Source organism: Phoca vitulina, unplaced genomic scaffold (genome assembly GCF_004348235.1).
Source record: "Phoca vitulina isolate PV1807 unplaced genomic scaffold, GSC_HSeal_1.0 scaffold71, whole genome shotgun sequence".
Classification (NCBI taxonomy): domain Eukaryota; kingdom Metazoa; phylum Chordata; class Mammalia; order Carnivora; family Phocidae; genus Phoca; species Phoca vitulina.
The window spans coordinates 5,884,022-5,900,975 of NW_022589774.1; the positions used below are offsets into that span (position 1 = coordinate 5,884,022).

At 40.3% G+C, this 16,954-nt stretch overlaps 1 protein-coding gene across 1 annotated transcript in view; it reads left to right on the top strand.

Annotated features, from left to right (window-relative positions):
- The window catches only part of CENPF (centromere protein F), a 97,940-nt gene that overhangs the window by 30,102 nt on the left and 50,884 nt on the right, over nucleotides 1-16,954 (top strand). The window contains exons 3-4 of the mRNA XM_032393171.1: nucleotides 13,650-13,852; nucleotides 15,112-15,308. Coding sequence (XP_032249062.1) covers nucleotides 13,691-13,852; nucleotides 15,112-15,308 — 359 coding nt within the window. The 5' untranslated portion in view covers nucleotides 13,650-13,690. The remainder of the gene's footprint in view (nucleotides 1-13,649; nucleotides 13,853-15,111; nucleotides 15,309-16,954) is intronic.

The following is a 16,954-nucleotide window of genomic DNA, read 5'->3' on the forward strand; positions in this document are numbered from 1 at the left end:
TCACAGTGTTGGCAGGACTGGTTCCTTCTGAGGGCTGTGAGGGAGAACCTGTTCTCTGCCTCTCTCCCAGCTTCAGGTAGTTGGCCAGCACTCCTTGGTATCCCTTGGCTTGTGGCAACTCCATTCTTCTCTTGACATTCTCCCCGTGTCTCTGTTTCCGGGTCCAAATATCCCCTTTTTATAAGGACATTATCCTATTGGATTAGGGCTCACCCTAAAGACCTCATGTTAACTGCTTATATCCGAAACAACCCTGTTTCCAGTCAAGGTCCCATTCTGAGGTGCCAGGGATTAGGACTTCAACATGTGAAAATATGGGGGACACTCTTCAACCCATAACAGCATCAGACCAGCTACTTCCAGGAAATAGGCAAGATACAGTAGAACCAGCAATCCTGTGGTCACATACATATTTCTCAATGGGTCCTCTGGTCTAAAGCAATTTCATGCAAGAGCACATGACTGTAAATCAGCTATTCTGTAAGCGCTCACATAGGAGAGCTGGCAGAGGCTCTGTAGAAAGAAAAGATAAACCCACATCCGGAGTAGGTATTGATTCCTTCAGAGTGGAGTTGGAAGGGTTCCAGTGCAACATTGACTTGCCACCAAGAAGCTGGTTGTTTCTATATCTATAATGGAAATATAGCTAGAAAATCTGGAAATATTTGATAAACAATATACTTCTAAATAACCCACAGGTGAAATACAAAATCATAAGGGAAATTAGAAAATACTTGAACTGAATGAAAATGAAAACACAAACAAAATTTGTGTCATCCATTTCTCCAAAGAAGACATCCAAATGGCCAACAGGCACATAAAAAAGTGTTCCACATCACGCATCACCGGGGAAATACAAATCAAACCACAATGAGATACCACCTCACACAGGTCAGAATGGCTAAAATGAATAAGTCAGGAAATCATAGATGTTGGCGAGGATGCAGAGAAAGGGGAGCCCTCTTACACTGTTGGTGGGAACGCAAGCTGGTGCAGCCACTCTGGAAAACAGTATGGAGGTTCCTCAAAAAGTTGAAAATAGAGCCACCCTACAACCCAGCAATCACACTACTGGGTACTTACCCCAAAGATACAAATGTAGGGATCTGAAGGGGCACGTGCACCCCAGTGTTTATAGCAGCAATGTCCACAATAGCCAAACTCTGGAAAGAGCCCAGATGTCCATCAACAGATGAATGGATAGAGAAGATGTGAGATATATATATATATATATATATATACACACACAATGGGATATTACACAGCCATCAAAAAATGAAATCTTGCCATTTGCAATGATGTGAATGGAACTAGAAGGTATTATGCTAAGCGAAATAAGTCAATCAGGTAAAGAAAATTATCATATGATTTCACTCATATATGGAATTTAAGAAACAAAACAGAGGAGCATAGGGGAGAGAGGAAAAAATAAAATAAGATGAAATCAGAGAGGGAGACCAACCATGAGACTCTTAATCATAGGAAACAAATTGAGGGTTGCTGGAGGGGATGGGGATGGGGTAATTCGGTGACAGGCATTAAGGAGGGCATGTGATATAATGAGCACTGGGTGTTGTACATAACTGATGAATCATTGAACTCTACCTCTGAAACTAATAATACACTATATGTTAATTAATTGAATTTAAATAAAAAATTCTGTGTCATCAGGTAAAGTTAATACAAACTTTAAATGCTTATGTTAGCAAAAGAAGAAAGGTCTAAAATCAGTTATCTAAACTTTCACTTTAAGCAGTTAGAGAAAATTAAACTTAAGGTAACTTAAGGTAAACTTAAAGATAAGAGCAGAAATCAATGAAACAGAAATGAAACAGAAAATGGACAAATATTAGAGAAAAAACCAATAAAATCAAAAGCTGGTTCTTTGAAAAGATCAATAATATCAATAAAATTCAAGCTGGATTGATGAGAGAGAGGGTGGTGGAGAGAACACAAATTATTAGCATCAGAAATGAAAGGAAAAAGATAATTACATACAACAAGGCCACTAAAAGGATGATAATACGAAATTCCAAAAAGTATGATCCCGTAATTTTGACAGCCCAGATGAAACAGAAAAATTCCTTGAAAGACACAAACGACTAAAATTGAATAAAGTAAAAAAAGAACACTTTAAAAACCTTTTTTCAATTAAAAATTTTAATTCCTAATTGGAAACCTGCATAGAAAAAACTCCAGGCCCAGGCATGAAAGACTACTCTGGAAAACAGTATGGAGGTTCCTCAAAAAGTTGAAAATAGGCCAATTATATAAACTCTTCCTGAAAGAGATGAGGAGGAAATGTTTCTCAACTAATTTTATGTGGCCAGATTTAACCTGATACCAAAACCAAGCAGTTTTAATCATACTTAATGCTATGACAAGATAAGGGGCACCTGGCTGGCTCAGTCGGCACAGCATGCAACTCTTGATCTTAGGGTTGTAAGTTCGGGTCCCACAATGGGTGTAGAGATTACTTAACAATAAAATCTTTAAAAAATGATACAACAAGATGAAAACTAAGAACCAATATCTCTCCTACACATAATTGCAAAAATCTTTGAGAAATATTAGCAATATTCATCAATATATTAAAAGGATAATATAGCATAGCCAAGTGGTGCATATAACAGTAATCCAAGGTTGCTTTAACATTTGAAAATCAAACAATGCATCCCCATGATATCTGAATAAAGGAGAACTACCATAGGATCATCTCAATAAGTGCAGCAAAAGAATTTGATAAAATCTAATACCTAACCATGATAAAAACTGTCAACAAACTGAAACAGAAAGAAACTTCCTCAGTCTGATAAAGGGCATCTATAAAAATGTACTGCTATCATCATACTTAATGGTGAAAGACTGAATGTTTTTCCTGAGATCAGAAAGACAAAAAAGATGTCCGCTCTTATTACATCCATTTGACATCATACTTGAGGTCATAACCAGCAGACTAAGGAAGGGAAGAAAAATAAATAGAAAGCATAGACTGGAAATGAAAAAGTAAAACCATGTTGATTCACAGAGAACACGTGTAGAAAATAGTAATGTACAAAAAAGCTACTAGAACTATTAAGAGATGTTATGAGTTAACTTGCACTCCACTCGCCAATTCATATGTTGAAATCCTAATTCCTACTACCTCAGATTGTGACTTTATTTGGAGACAGGGTCTTTGCAGAGTTAGAATGAGGTCAACAGGTTGGGGCCTGTTATATACTGAATGTTTATGGCCTCCCCAAATTCATATGTTGACATTCTAACCCCTCAGGGTGATAGTATCAGGAGGTGAGGCCTTTGCAAGGTAATTAGGTCATGAGGGTGGAACCTTTGTGAATGGTATTAGTGCCTTTATAAGAAGAGACACCAGAGATCTTCCGTTTCCTCTCTGCTCTGCCCCTGTAAGGAGGGAAGAAGATGGCCATCTGGTGAGGAAGAGGTCTCTCGCCAGAACCCAAACATGCTGGCACACCTGATTCCAGACTTCCTAGGCTTCAGAATTGTGAGAAATAAATTTCTGTCATTTAAGCCACCCAGTCTATGGTAATTTATGATAGCAGCTTGAAGGAAGGCAGGCTCTAATCTAATATGACTGAAGTCTTCATAGAAAGTGGGAATTTGGAGTTGCCATGCATATAGGGAGAATGCCATGTGAGCATGAAGATAAGCCAAAGAGAAAGGTCTGGGACAGATTCTTCCCTTATTGCCTTCAGAGGGACTCAATCCTGACAACACATTGGTTTTGGACTTCTAGCCTTAAGAAGTTTCTGTTGTTTAAGCTATCCTGTTTGTGATGCTTTGTTATAGCAATCCTAGCCAATACAAGACAGGTTAGCAAGTCTGCAAGATACAAGGTCATTTTATAAAAATACTTGATTTCCTTATACAAGCAACAACATAGTAGAAACTAAAAATTTTAAAAATCCACTTACAGTAGCATGCAAAAAAGGAAATACTTATGGATGAATATAACATTTCTTAGATAAGACTCAAAAAACTATGACCTATGAAAGAGAAAATTAAATTGATTCTATCAAAATCAAAAGTTTCTGCTTTTTGAAAAGCAGTATTAAGAAGTTGAAAAGACAAACAACACATTTGGAGAAAATGTTTGCAAAACATGTATCTGACAAAGGCTTTGTGTCCAGAATATATGAGAAATCATAGGAAGAAGACCAACAACTCAATAAAAAACATAGGCAAAATATTTTAAGAGACATTTCACAAAAGAAGACATACACCGAGGTAATAAGCACATCAAAAGATGGTCAACATATTAGTCATCAGAGAAATTAAAATTAAATCCACTGTAAGCTAACATTCACACCAAGTAGAATGGCATAAATTAAAGACTGCCAATCCATGAGCATGGAACGTTTTTCCATTTCTTTGTGTCTTCCTCAATTTTTTTCATGAGTATTTTATAGTTTTCTGAGTACAGATCCTTTGCCTCTTTGGTTAGATTTATTCCTAGATATCTTATGGTTTTGGGTGCAATTGTAAATGGGATCGACTCCTTAATTTCTCTTTCTTCTGTCTTGGTGGTGGTGTATAGGAATGCCACTGATTTCTGTGCATTGATTTTATATCCTGCCACTTGACTGAATTCCTGTATGAGTTCTAGCAGTTTTGGGGTGGAGTCTTTTGGGTTTTCCACATAAAGTATCATATCATCTGCAAAGAGTGAGAGTTTGACTTCTTCTTTGCCAATTTGGATGCCTTTTATTTCTTTTTGTTGTCTGATTGCTGTGGCTAGGACTTCTAGTACTATGTTGAATAGCAGTGGTGATAGTGGACATCCCTGCCGTGTTCCTGACCTTAGGGGGAAAGTTCTCAATTTTTCCCCATTGAGAATGATATTCGCTGTAGGTTTTTCATAGATGGCTTTTATGATATTGAGGTATGTACCCTCTATGCCTATACTCTGAAGAGTTTTGATCAAGAAAGGATGCTGTACTTTGTCAAATGCTTTTTCTGCATCTATTGAGAGGATCATATGGTTCTTGTTCTTTCTTTTATTAATGTATTGTATTACATTGATTGATTTGCGGATATTGAACCAACCTTGCAGCCCGGGAATAAATCCCACTTGGTCGTGGTGAATAATCCTTTTAATGTACTGTTGGATCCTATTGGCTAGTATTTTGGTGAGAATTTTTACATCATGTTCATCAGAGATATTGGTCTGTAGTTCTCTGTTTTTATGGGGTCTTTGTCTGATTTTGGGATCAAGGTAATGCTGGCCTCATAAAATGAGTTTGGAAGTTTTCCTTCCATTTCTATATTGTGAAGATGTCAAAGCTACCTAGAGCAATCTACACATTTAATGCAATCCCTATCAAAATACCATCAACTTTTTTTCAAAGAAATGGAACAAATAATCCTAAAATTTGTTTGGAACCAGAAAAGACCCCAAATAGCCAGAGGAATGTTGAAAAAGAAAAGAAAAGCTGGTGGCATCACAATTCTGGACTTCAAGCTCTATTACAAAGCTGTCATCATCAAGACAGTATGTGCACAAAACAGACAGTAGGCACAAAAACAGACACATAGATCAATGGAACAGAATAGAGAGCCCAGAAATGGACCCTCAACTCTATGGTCAACTCATCTTCGACAAAGCAGGAAAGAATGTCCAATGGAAAAAAGACAGTCTCTTCAACAAATGGTGCTGGGAAAATTGGACAGCCACATGCAGAAGAATGAAACTGGACCATTTCCTTACACCACACACAAAAATAGATTCAAAATGTTTGAAAGACCTAAATGTGAGACAGGAGTCCATCAAAATCCTAGAGGAGAACACAGGCAGCAACCTCTTCGACCTCAGCCGCAGCAACTTCTTCCTAGAAACATCGCCAAAGGCAAGGGGAGCAAGGACAAAAATGAACTATTGGGACTTCATCAAGATAAAAAGCTTTCGCACAGCAAAGGAAACAGTCAACAAAACCAAAAGACAACCAACAGAATGGAAGAAGATATTTGCAAATGACATATCAGATAAAGGGTTAGTATCCAAAATCTATAAAGAACTTATCAAACTCAACACCCAAAAGAACAAATGATCCAATCAAGAAATGGGCAGAAGACATGAATAAACATTTTTCCAAAGAAGACATCCAAATGGCCAACAGACACATGAAAAAGTGCTCAACATAGCTTGGCATCAGGGAAATCCAAATCAAAACCTCAATGAGATACCACCTCACACCAGTCAGAATGGCTAAAATTAACAAGTCAGGAAACGACAGATGTTGGTGAGGATTCAGAGAAAGGGGAACCTTCCTACATTGTCGGTGGGAATGCAAGCTGGTGCAGCCACTCTGGAAAACAGTATGGATGTTCCTCAAAAAGTTGAAAATAGAGCTACCCTACGACCCAGCAATTGTACTACTGGGTATTTCACCCAAAGATACAAATGTAGTGATCCGAAGGGGTACGTGCACCCAAATGTTTATAGCAGCAATGTCCACAATAGCCAAACTATGGAAAGAGCCAAGATGTCCATCAATAGATGAATGAATAAAGAAGATGTGGTGTATACACACACACACACACACACACACACACACACGCACACACAATGGAATATTATGCAGCCATCAAAAAAACCCCCCAAAATCTTGCCATTTGCAACAACATGGATGGAACTAGAGGGTATTACGCTAAGTGAAATAAGTCAATCAGAGAAAGACAAGTATCATATGATCTCACTGATATGAGGAATTCTTAATCTCAGGAAACAAAGTGAGGGTTGCTGGAGTGGTGGGGGGTGGGAGGGATGGGGTGGCTGGGTGATAGACATTGGGGAGGGTATGTGCTATGGTGAGCGCTGTGAATTGTGCAAGACTGTTGAATCACAGACCTGTACCTCTGAAACAAATAATACATTATATTAAAAAAAAAAAAAAAGATAGTAGGAAGGGAAAAATGAAGGGGGGAATCGGAGGGGGAGATGAACCATGAGAGACTATGGACTCTGAGAAACAAACTGAGGGTTCTGGGGGGTGGGGTGGGGGGATGGGTTAGCCTGGTGATGGGTATTAAAGAGGGCACATATTGAATGGAGCACTGGATGTTATACGCAAACATTGAATCATGGAACACTACATCAAAAACTAATGATGTATGGTGATTAACATAACATAATAAAATAAAATTTAAAAAAAGATAAACAGTAACAAATGTTGGCAAGGATGCTGTAAAATTTGAATCCTCATGTTGCTAGTGTAAAAGTAAAATAATAAAGTCTCTTTAAAAAAAAAATTAAAGACTGCCAATACCAAGTATTGGTGAGATGTGTATCAGATCAAACACTCATGTACTGTAAAATATACAACCACTTTGGGAAAGATTTTAGGCATTGCTTAAAAACTTAAGCATTCACTTACTATTTGATGCAGTAATTTCACTCGTGTATTTTACAGGAGAAATGAAAACATATGTCATGTGAAAGTTTGTATGCAAAAATATAGAAGCTTTATTCATAATAGTTCCAAACAGGAAACAACACAAATGTCAATCAACAAGCGAATGGATAAACCAATTATATATCCATGAAGAGAAATATTACTAAAAATTTATAAGATAGGTAAATATAAGTACAGTAAGGAGGAGTCTCAAAAACATTATGCTGAGCAAAAGAAGCCAGATACAAAAGAGTATACATTATGTAATTCCAGGTATATGAAGCTCTAAAAATATATATATATTCAATGTATAGTGACAGAAAACAGATCAGTGGTTGGAGTGTGTTTTGGACTTTTGGGCAGTGGGTAACTGGAAAGGGGCACAAGGAAAGCTTCTAGTGTGAAGGATTATTTATATTTTGATTTTGATGTTGCTTAGGGGGTACATATATTTTTCAAAATCCATTGCACTATAAACCTAAAATTAGTGTATTTTATATGAATTATATCTCAATAAAAACTTAAAAAATTAGGTCTAGATATTCATAATGGATAAAAACAAAATAAAATCATGTGCTACTTGCAAGAGAAGGATCTAAAGCATATAGACACAGAAATGTTGCAAACAAGAAGATGGGAAAATATATTCCACCTAATACTAACTACAACAATAGCCTCTAAAACAAACTGAACCAAAACAAACCAACCAAAATAACAGCCTCAACAACCAACAGAGCCACCACCCAGATAGCGCTCCTTCCTCCTGGAACCGACATTGTAGTGAGAGAGACAGTCTTGTAATTAGATAGAGTCACATAAAATTGTAAAATGGTTTAAGTCTTCACTTAGCTGAAACATTATTATGAAATCATAAAAAATAAATTGCTGCTTCAAATAATAGGTTATACTGTCTTCATGATTCAGAGAGACAGGCTTCATTTATAGAAAGAACTTTCATGTTTGGGGGAGGGGGATAATTGATTAAAAAGAGGTTGGGAACTTATTTAATCAAATCTAAAAAGGAAATGCAGTGTAATGAGAGATATGATGGACTGGACAGAGTGTAGCTTGAGAAAGTATTTCTTCTTCAAGGGAAAGATGCGAGCAGTGTTAAGTGCTACGAGGAAAACTCAGGAAGGTAGGAGCAGTGGAAGATTCTTGTTTACAACTCAGAGCGGAGTTCCTGAGACACAAGGGGCTCCAGAACACAGAACTTTTGAGTCAGAAATATGCTTCCTGTGGTTGTAGCAGGAAAAGTGGAGAGAAGAATGGGTGTAGATTTGGGCAAATTTGTAGATGTTGGTGACAGGCAGTTGAAGGTGTTCCTGTCAGACGTCGTTCATTTTCTGTCAACTGGGAGATGTGGTCATCTTCTGAGAGCCAGAGTAGAGATAGTAGTTGGAGGATATCAGAGAAATTTTGGACTTGGGAGAAAGGACTGTGGAGCAGCATTGAGACCCCAGTTAGAAGTCATATATTTAAAGTGGTTCCTATGGGGGTGCCTGGGTGGTTCAATTGGTTAAGTGTCGGACTCTTGATTTCAGCTCAGGTTATGATCTTGGGGTCCTGGGATCAAGCCCCACATCCGGCTCCATGCTCAGCATGGAGCTGACTTGGGGTTCTAGCTCTCCCTCTGCCCACCCCCCTCCCCGGTTCGTGCTCTCTCTAATAAATAAATAAGTCTTTAAAAAAATAAAGTGGTTCCTATCTGCACAGATGCACAGTCCTGGGATTTTTCTCCAGCCCCATTCTGGAGCATCAGTGCTCTTAGGAAGGGTCTGGAAAGGTGCATGCATATAGGTTTGAGGAGACAGAACAAGAGGCAAGAGAGTTGAGGATAGTAGCAGAAGAGTGGTTTAAGTGATGAACCCTGCAATCTAAGCTGGAGAGGAAAAGATAGAAAGACTCAAGGGCACTGATTCATAGACAGAAAGTAGAGATGGTGGATGAATAGTCCAGAGAGAGCAGACTGACTCAATGAGAGAGCAGCTTTAAAAGGAGAAGTGAGGGAGTTGAAAATGACTCTCAGAAGACATCTGTGTTTTGTTGGATGGGATTCACCCCCTTCAGCCCCTAAAAATAGAGGCAGGGGAAGGAAATCATAATTGAAGTCACAGAATAATCTCCATTACATGATTCCCCTGTTCAAGAAGTCAATGTATTTCTTTACTGATTATTATAGATGAATGTAATACAAGGCTTGGCTATACAGTGACCACTCAATAGGTATCTACTAAGAAATGAATAAATCAATAGTAAATGCAATCCTTGAAAATCCTCTATTGTATGTCTTTCTAATTCTGTTTTCCTTAGGCAGCTAATAGTTGAATAATTACCCCTAGGAAGCAGTGGAGTTGTGATTAGTGTTGGAGTCAGAATTTGGTTCAAATCCCAGAACAACCAAATGCTAGACTAATCATGGCAGTATCCAGTAAAAGTTCTCCTCACCTATTGGCTCCCTCCCCATTTTGGGGGATTCAGGGATAGTGGAGAACAAGGCCTTTCTCCAGATAGTAGTTTTGCATCCCAAGATTGTCTTATTTTTTATGTGCAAAGTTACTAGGGAGTTACTAGAGATACGAAAATGAATTAAAACAGATTTTACTCTATAGGAATTTTCAAGACTGCTAGGAGAGACAGACAGACATAAATATAATATATACACTGATTTCTAGGAAAGATGTAGGAAATAACTGTTTCTAAGGGGTGGGTGAAAATAGGGAGGTTTTATGTAGAAAGTGGCATTTTATTTGGGTACTGAAGGATGAACAGAAAAGGTAAGGGACTATCTAGAATGCAGTAAGCATCTAATGAGAGGTGGAGAGAGGGTTACAAAAAGCTTGGAATCTATTGAGGAGGACAACAGCATCAGAGATATATTAATGTAACAATTCATTGTTTTGGTTCTGTCTTTGAAAGCTTATTTTCAATTGAATAGGGAAATAGAACAAGTACATAAATACACACAAAACTAGTGGGCTTCATAAAAAGGAGAGATTACATCCAGTTTTGGAGATTCTTCTGGCTGCAAAGTCCTCTCCTGGAATCCAGCTAACAAGTGTTCGGACTCACCTCTTTAGAGTATGATCAACAGAGGACAGCAGTTAAGAGTGAGATCCTGTATGCTCTAGATTCAGTTTCAAATTAGGGAGCTTCTATGTGCCTCAGTTAACTTTTAAATAAAATGGAAATACTTTCCTCAAGGAATTGTTAAGAATGACACTGGACGAAAATGCACAGCAAGCGTACTACCTCGTATCTATGTCCTAAATTGTACATTTAATAAATAGATACCTAAAGTGTTCTCCAGACAGCACAATTCCGCTGGTTGTGGGCGACAGACCACACCATCCTAATTGGCCCGCGGGGTTCCCCGGCTTTTGCGGAAATAGCGGTTCAAAACGCCTTACAGCCTCTGAAAAAGCACGTGGTCTCCGCCCTCCCACAACAACAAAAAAACACTAACTCTAGCGCCGGCCCCAGGTGGTGAGGACTTGATTTTTAAATCCATCCAAAAGAACCAATCAGAGCCGGCAGTCCGAGTGCGCGGAAGCCGATTGGTCCATTCCTACTTACGGTGACCAATAGGCTTGGAGGGTGAGTTTGGTCTGTCCCGGAAGCGGGCGAATCGAAAACCGGTGGCGGCCGCGGGCAGTTTGAATTGGAATCTGGGCTGAAGCCAGCGGAGGCTGCACTCGAGCCCGACTCTCTGAGGGGTCGTCTTTCCCTCCCCGCCAGCAAGGTGAGTGTCCTGCGTGGGTCGTGGCTTCGGCGGCGGGCGTGGGGGGGGGGCGCGGCTGGCTTTCTGCCCGAGGATCCTGGGCCGGGATGCCTGTGGGATCGAGCTCCCGGGCCCAGGGGGTGCAGCGTACCTCCCCCTCCCACCTGACGGGACCGGAGGATCGGCCCGGGTGAGGTTTATTAAGGCTGTCGGGGCCCCTCTGCTCCTGGGAGAGCTGTGCTCGCACTAGTGTCCGCACACTCGGTTCGCTCACGAGCTCGTACTTTGGGGGATCAGTTTCCTCCTCTGTAAGATACGTGAATTGGAGATTAGCAGATATTTCTTAGCAGCCGTCTACGTCCAGAGCCAGTGGTCCTTTTTTGAAATTTGGACGTCGGTCCTTTGTTGCATGGAGGAGATGAAAGCTTGGGTTTTGATCGGCGCGGCACGTTGGTGTGCCTATTGTTAGTTGCGAGAGTATTTCTCCCGTCTTCCACATTTATTTGGACACGCTTGGGTGCCTGGCTCTGCTGTTATGAAGACCCAGAAATAAATAAATGACCTGAGTCCTATCCTTGAGTTTTGTCTAGAGGAGCAGAGTTTTCACTTTTAGGCTCAGCCGTGGCATTGTAGGCGGCGACTCGGGGTTTCTTGGCTGAGATGGGAGCTCCTTTTAAAGGGAAAGCGTTGAAGTGGGCCTCCAGTGCTGGGGGTAGGTGATTCGGGCATAAAGAGTGCCCTCCCCATATTTAAGATAGAAAGAGCATTTTCTGCAAAATCCTTGCAGGAACCTTGACACCTGGGCTGTTCTTCAACTACCCACCCTCCTTTACACCTGTTGCTCCTTACATCTCTATCTGGAGATTTACACTCTTTGTCCTTTGCCCCAGTGGCTCCATACAGACTGTTTGATGCCTTAATCTGATCAAAATTAGCTTGCGTCTGGTGATTGTTTTAACCACTTCTTTATAGCTGTATCTTAGACTTTGAAATGGCAAAGCATTCAACTTGCTAGTTTTCCTTCTGTTTATTTTCCTCATCTCTATCATCTTTCTAAATTGACCCTTTTAATATTTTGTTGGTGATGGTGTCTTGATGTAACGATTTCAGTGGCTGGCAGATCTGTTTAGGACAGTTATCGGTTGTGTGCCTCTGGGGTATTGTACCCTCATCCCTGCATGGGCGGGCTAGATTGGAATGGAGGGAGAAGCCTATTGTGACAGTGTAAATTGTCCTTTGTTGGTGGAGAGAGAGGTATGAGATTTCTTTCAGCAGTTTTTGGGCAAATGGGAGTGGAGTTTAAGATGCTGTGTTCAAAGAACTGAGATCTGGAAAAAGAAAAAAAATTAAACTGGCAGAGAAAACACTGCTTTCCAAGGCTTAATATCTAAACTATGTTTTCCACTAACTTTGCTCTCTTAATTTTTGAACATCTTTTTATCATTCTTAGTACTTTTATCAACTGTTTATTAGTTCTGATAAAAAGTTTCATTGATACATCAATTGAAGCAAGACACTAAAATGTTTGTGGACTTCATGTAGTAAAAAGCGGATTCTCACCTTCCCCAAATAGCTGGAAAATGAATGCTTTTCTTTCATTTAAGTTCTAGAGACTAATGAATAAAGAACAATTGCCATACTTTTCTCCCAGCTGATTTGACTTTCTAAGATGTGGCTGAGAAGGAGGTAGGCCACTTCCCTCTTGGTACCAGAGGCTGAAATATACAAATGAAGTGTTTTCGAGTATTAATATAATAGCTAACAGGTACAGAATGCTTATCAGGAAATATAGGACTCTTCTAAGGCTTTGGGAAGTCACCACCATGATTATCCACACTTTACAAATGAGGAAACCAAGGCACAGAACAGTTAAGTAACATGCCCAAGGTCACACATCTTGTACGTGGCTGAGCTGGGATTTGAATTACTGAGGCTATATACCGGTTTCCTCATCAAGGTCTGTCTGGAGCATGGCTTTACTGCATTCTAGCACTAATATGGCATTTGCTCTTTGTTCATTCATGCATTAATTCAACACATGATAACTGCTGGGAAGGGGGACAGGGGCTGTGCCAGGAGATATGACCAGGTTAGGGATCTCCCCAGGGAAGAGGGACAAAGTATGCATGACAGTGATGTGAAGAGGGAAAGAAGGGCATTTGCAAAATAACTTATCATGAGTTTTCTTTGTTTATAGGACCTATTTCACCTATTGCAGAGCAAAGTACTCCTGTTTTATATCATGATAACAAAGTGAGAGGTAGAAAGCAGGTAGCTAAGAAGTCAAACCTGAGAAACAGGAAAAACAGAGAGCCAGGGAAGCCACACAAGCATCTTAGGTACCTCACAATGAGAGCGATTGGTGGTCACCTTTCACGGGGTGGGAAAGATCGATGTCCTACTTCCTTATCTTCCGAAATGTGAAGCTTGGAAGCTCCTTAGAGATGCCTTAGTCTCTGAGGCTTTTAGGTCTCTTTTCATGACAGTAAGACCAACAGTCTGCTTATTCTCTCCAGTTTATTTATAAATGTGTGACTGGTAAAGAAAGGAGAGCAACATGAGCTGGGCTTTGGAAGAATGGAAGGAGGGCCTGCCTACGAGAGCTCTTCAAAAAATCGAAGAGCTGGAAGGCCAGCTGGACAAACTGAAGAAAGGAAGGCAGCAAGCGCAGTTCCAGCTGGAGACTCTGGAGGCCGCGCTGCAGAAGCAGAAGCAGAAGGTACCACTGAAGCGCTGGCTCTCAACCGTTCACTCAGCGTGTGGATTATTTGATCTTGGTCTGCAATTTCGAGAAAAATGCATGTGCTCTCTGTGGGTGGTAATCTGCCCCTCTCCTTCTTCTCCAGCCTCTGCCCCTCATTTCGGCTTACCTGCTAATATTGAGGGCTGCTGAGTTCCATTTTCATTCTGTCTGGGACCACACATGGGAAACTGCTTTTGGGTTCCATACCAACATGGCCAAAATTCTCGGACTCCCAATCTGGGCGCCAGTATTAGGGCACTTTGCAGTCCAAATGGATATTGCTCCCTGAGGGTGGGCTTTTCACCTTGGCATTCCCAGACTTCTCTTCTGGGCTAGGAAATGAGAACTAAAACAGTGCTTCTTCCTTCCCTCTGCATTAGCCAACAAGTTAGTGGTATAGTCACTGCTTCTGAAATGGCTTCCCTAGTGGGAGAATTTTTACAACAACTGGCTTCAGTGGCCAGACTTTCTTTTCTTCTCTTTTTTTTATTTTTTTTGTAAGATTTAGTTTATTTCAGAGAGAGCGAGGGAGAGAGCACGAGTGGGGGGAGGAACAGAGGGAGAAGCAGACTCCCCACTGAGCAGGGAGCCCGATGCGGGGCTCGATCCCAGGACCCTGGGATCATGACCTAAGCTGAAGGCAGACGCTTAATTGACTGAGCCACCCAGATGCCCCAGTGGCCAGACTTTAAAATGAATTGCTAAGAGAGATTTATAGGGTTTATTTTTGATTTTGTTATACTTGAAAGGACATTAAAGCCAAGTCCCTTTCCAGGAAGGGTATGTATAGCCCTGACCAAAGACAATATAATCCATGACTTTATAGAACTTTTCTATCTAGTCTTCAAAGTGAGGTCATTTAAAATTGCTGTGTTCCTGGGGTGCCTGGGTGGCACCTTCGGTTAAGCATCCGATCTTGGTTTTGGCTCAGGTCATGATCTCAGGGTCGTGAGATTGAGCCCCAGTCAGGCTCTGGGCTCAGCATGGAATCTGCTTGGACTTTCTCTCCCTCTGCCTCTCCACCCTGTGCTTGTGCTCTCTCTCTCTCTCTCTCTCTCTCTCAAATAAATAAATCTTTAAAAAAAAATTTTGTGTTTGTGAAGAAGCACTGACCTGTGGATTACAGCAACCACATCTCACAATAATTAGTTGTCGGTGTTACACTCAGATTTACAAATACTTGGTAAATTCATGCAGTAAAAGAGACCTATTTCTTTCTGCACGATCTCCATTAGGTTGAGAATGAAAAAACAGAGGGCGCAAACCTAAAAAGGGAGAACCAAAGCTTGATGGAAATATGTGAGAATCTGGAGAAGACCAAGCAGAAAATTTCTCATGAACTTCAAGTCAAGGAGTCGCAAGTGAATTTCCAAGAAGGGCAGTTGAACTCCAGCAAAAAACAAATAGAAAAATTGGAACAGGAACTGAAAAGGTAATTATGTTGGGGGATATTAATGTGGATATCCTTTATATGTGTTCATTGGATGCTTTTATCTTTTCCTTTAATGGTGTAATTATATGTCGCAATCATTTTCCCAGTGAAATGAACAATGACTTGAGGAAAATTAATTCTTCTATACTTCAGTGCTATAATTGCATGGCTCAATACTATGTAAATGCATTAAATGGCTTCTTGCTTATTCATTTATTCATTCAAGATATATTTATTAAGCTGCTTCGTGGGCCAGATGCTGTGTTTTCTACCAGATTATGTAATATTAAATAATACCAAATCTGTCAACAGTGAGTACTAGAAGATGGAGAGGAGTTAAGCATATCTAATACCAATGGCTTATGTTTCTTCCTCTGAGTGGAAAAGCTGTTGTAGAGAATGAGAGAGAACTAGGGAATTTCAAAAGACCTAGGAACACTGAGGGCCCCGTTGAGGTTGGAGACCAGGAATTTATAGTGGGACCCATCTATAGAGTTGTATGCTTTTTTTCTTTTCCTTTTAGCATCTGGGAGGTAAATGCTGAGAATGTGAACAGGAGGATTGACTTGGGGTTGTTTTTGGCCGGGGTAATGTGATGGAAGATGGTGGAATATTTAAGGATGCTGGGAAGAGAGTGGTTAAAATCGTGTGCCGTGGAATCTAAGCTGGAGAGGGAAGAAAGTGTACTCAAGAAGGGGCTCCTACTGGGGCGCCTGGGTGGCTCAGCCCTTAAGCGTCTGCCTTTGGCTCAGGTCATGATCCCAGCGTCCTGGGATCGAGCCCCGCATCGGGCTCCCTGCTCAGCGGGAAGCCTGCTTCTCCCTCTCCCACTCCCCCTGCTTGTGTTCCTTCTCTTGCTTTGTCTCTCTCTGTCAAATTAATAAATAAAATCTTAAATTAAAAAAAAAGTTCCTACTGAGATCCCCATCTTCCATCTTAAGTATTACATAACCAGTTTGCCAGTTTAAGCAATAAAAAATGGTGCCTATGACTTCTTTTCCATTAAAAAAAAAAATATCCAAACAACTTGAGACATTAATCAAAATAAATCCAGTGGGACCAAAATACTGCTAGCTTATAGATGGTATCTTCTTGTTCTAATAGTGGAATTTTGTCAAAATAACAAGGAGTAATACAGGTGGAAAGCAAAGTGGATGTCAGCAGATTGCCCCATTGTTGATTCTGCTAATACACACAGAAATTTAAAAAAAGCAAAAACAAAAACAATTTCATTTTGAAATAACTTTAGATTTATAGAAACCGTTGTTAACATCTTACATAACCAAAGTGCAATGACCAAACCAGAAATAAACATTGATTCAATACTATTCACTAAACTATGGACCTTGTTAGAATGTCACTGGTTTTTCCAGTCATGAGCTTTCTTTGTTCCAGGCTCTGATCCAGGATTCCACATTACATTTAGTTGATATTTTCATCGTCTCTTTCTAAGCTGTGACCGTTTCTTGTTTTTTTGTCCTTGAAATTGTTGAAGAGTCCTAGTCAGCTCTTTTGTAGAATAGTCCTCAGTTTAGGTTTGTCTACTGATGAGATCAGGGTTTTTCAGCAGTGGCACAGTTCACATTTGGGACTAGATGGTGCTTTGCTGGGGAAGGCTGTCCTGTGCGTTGTAGGACACATAACAG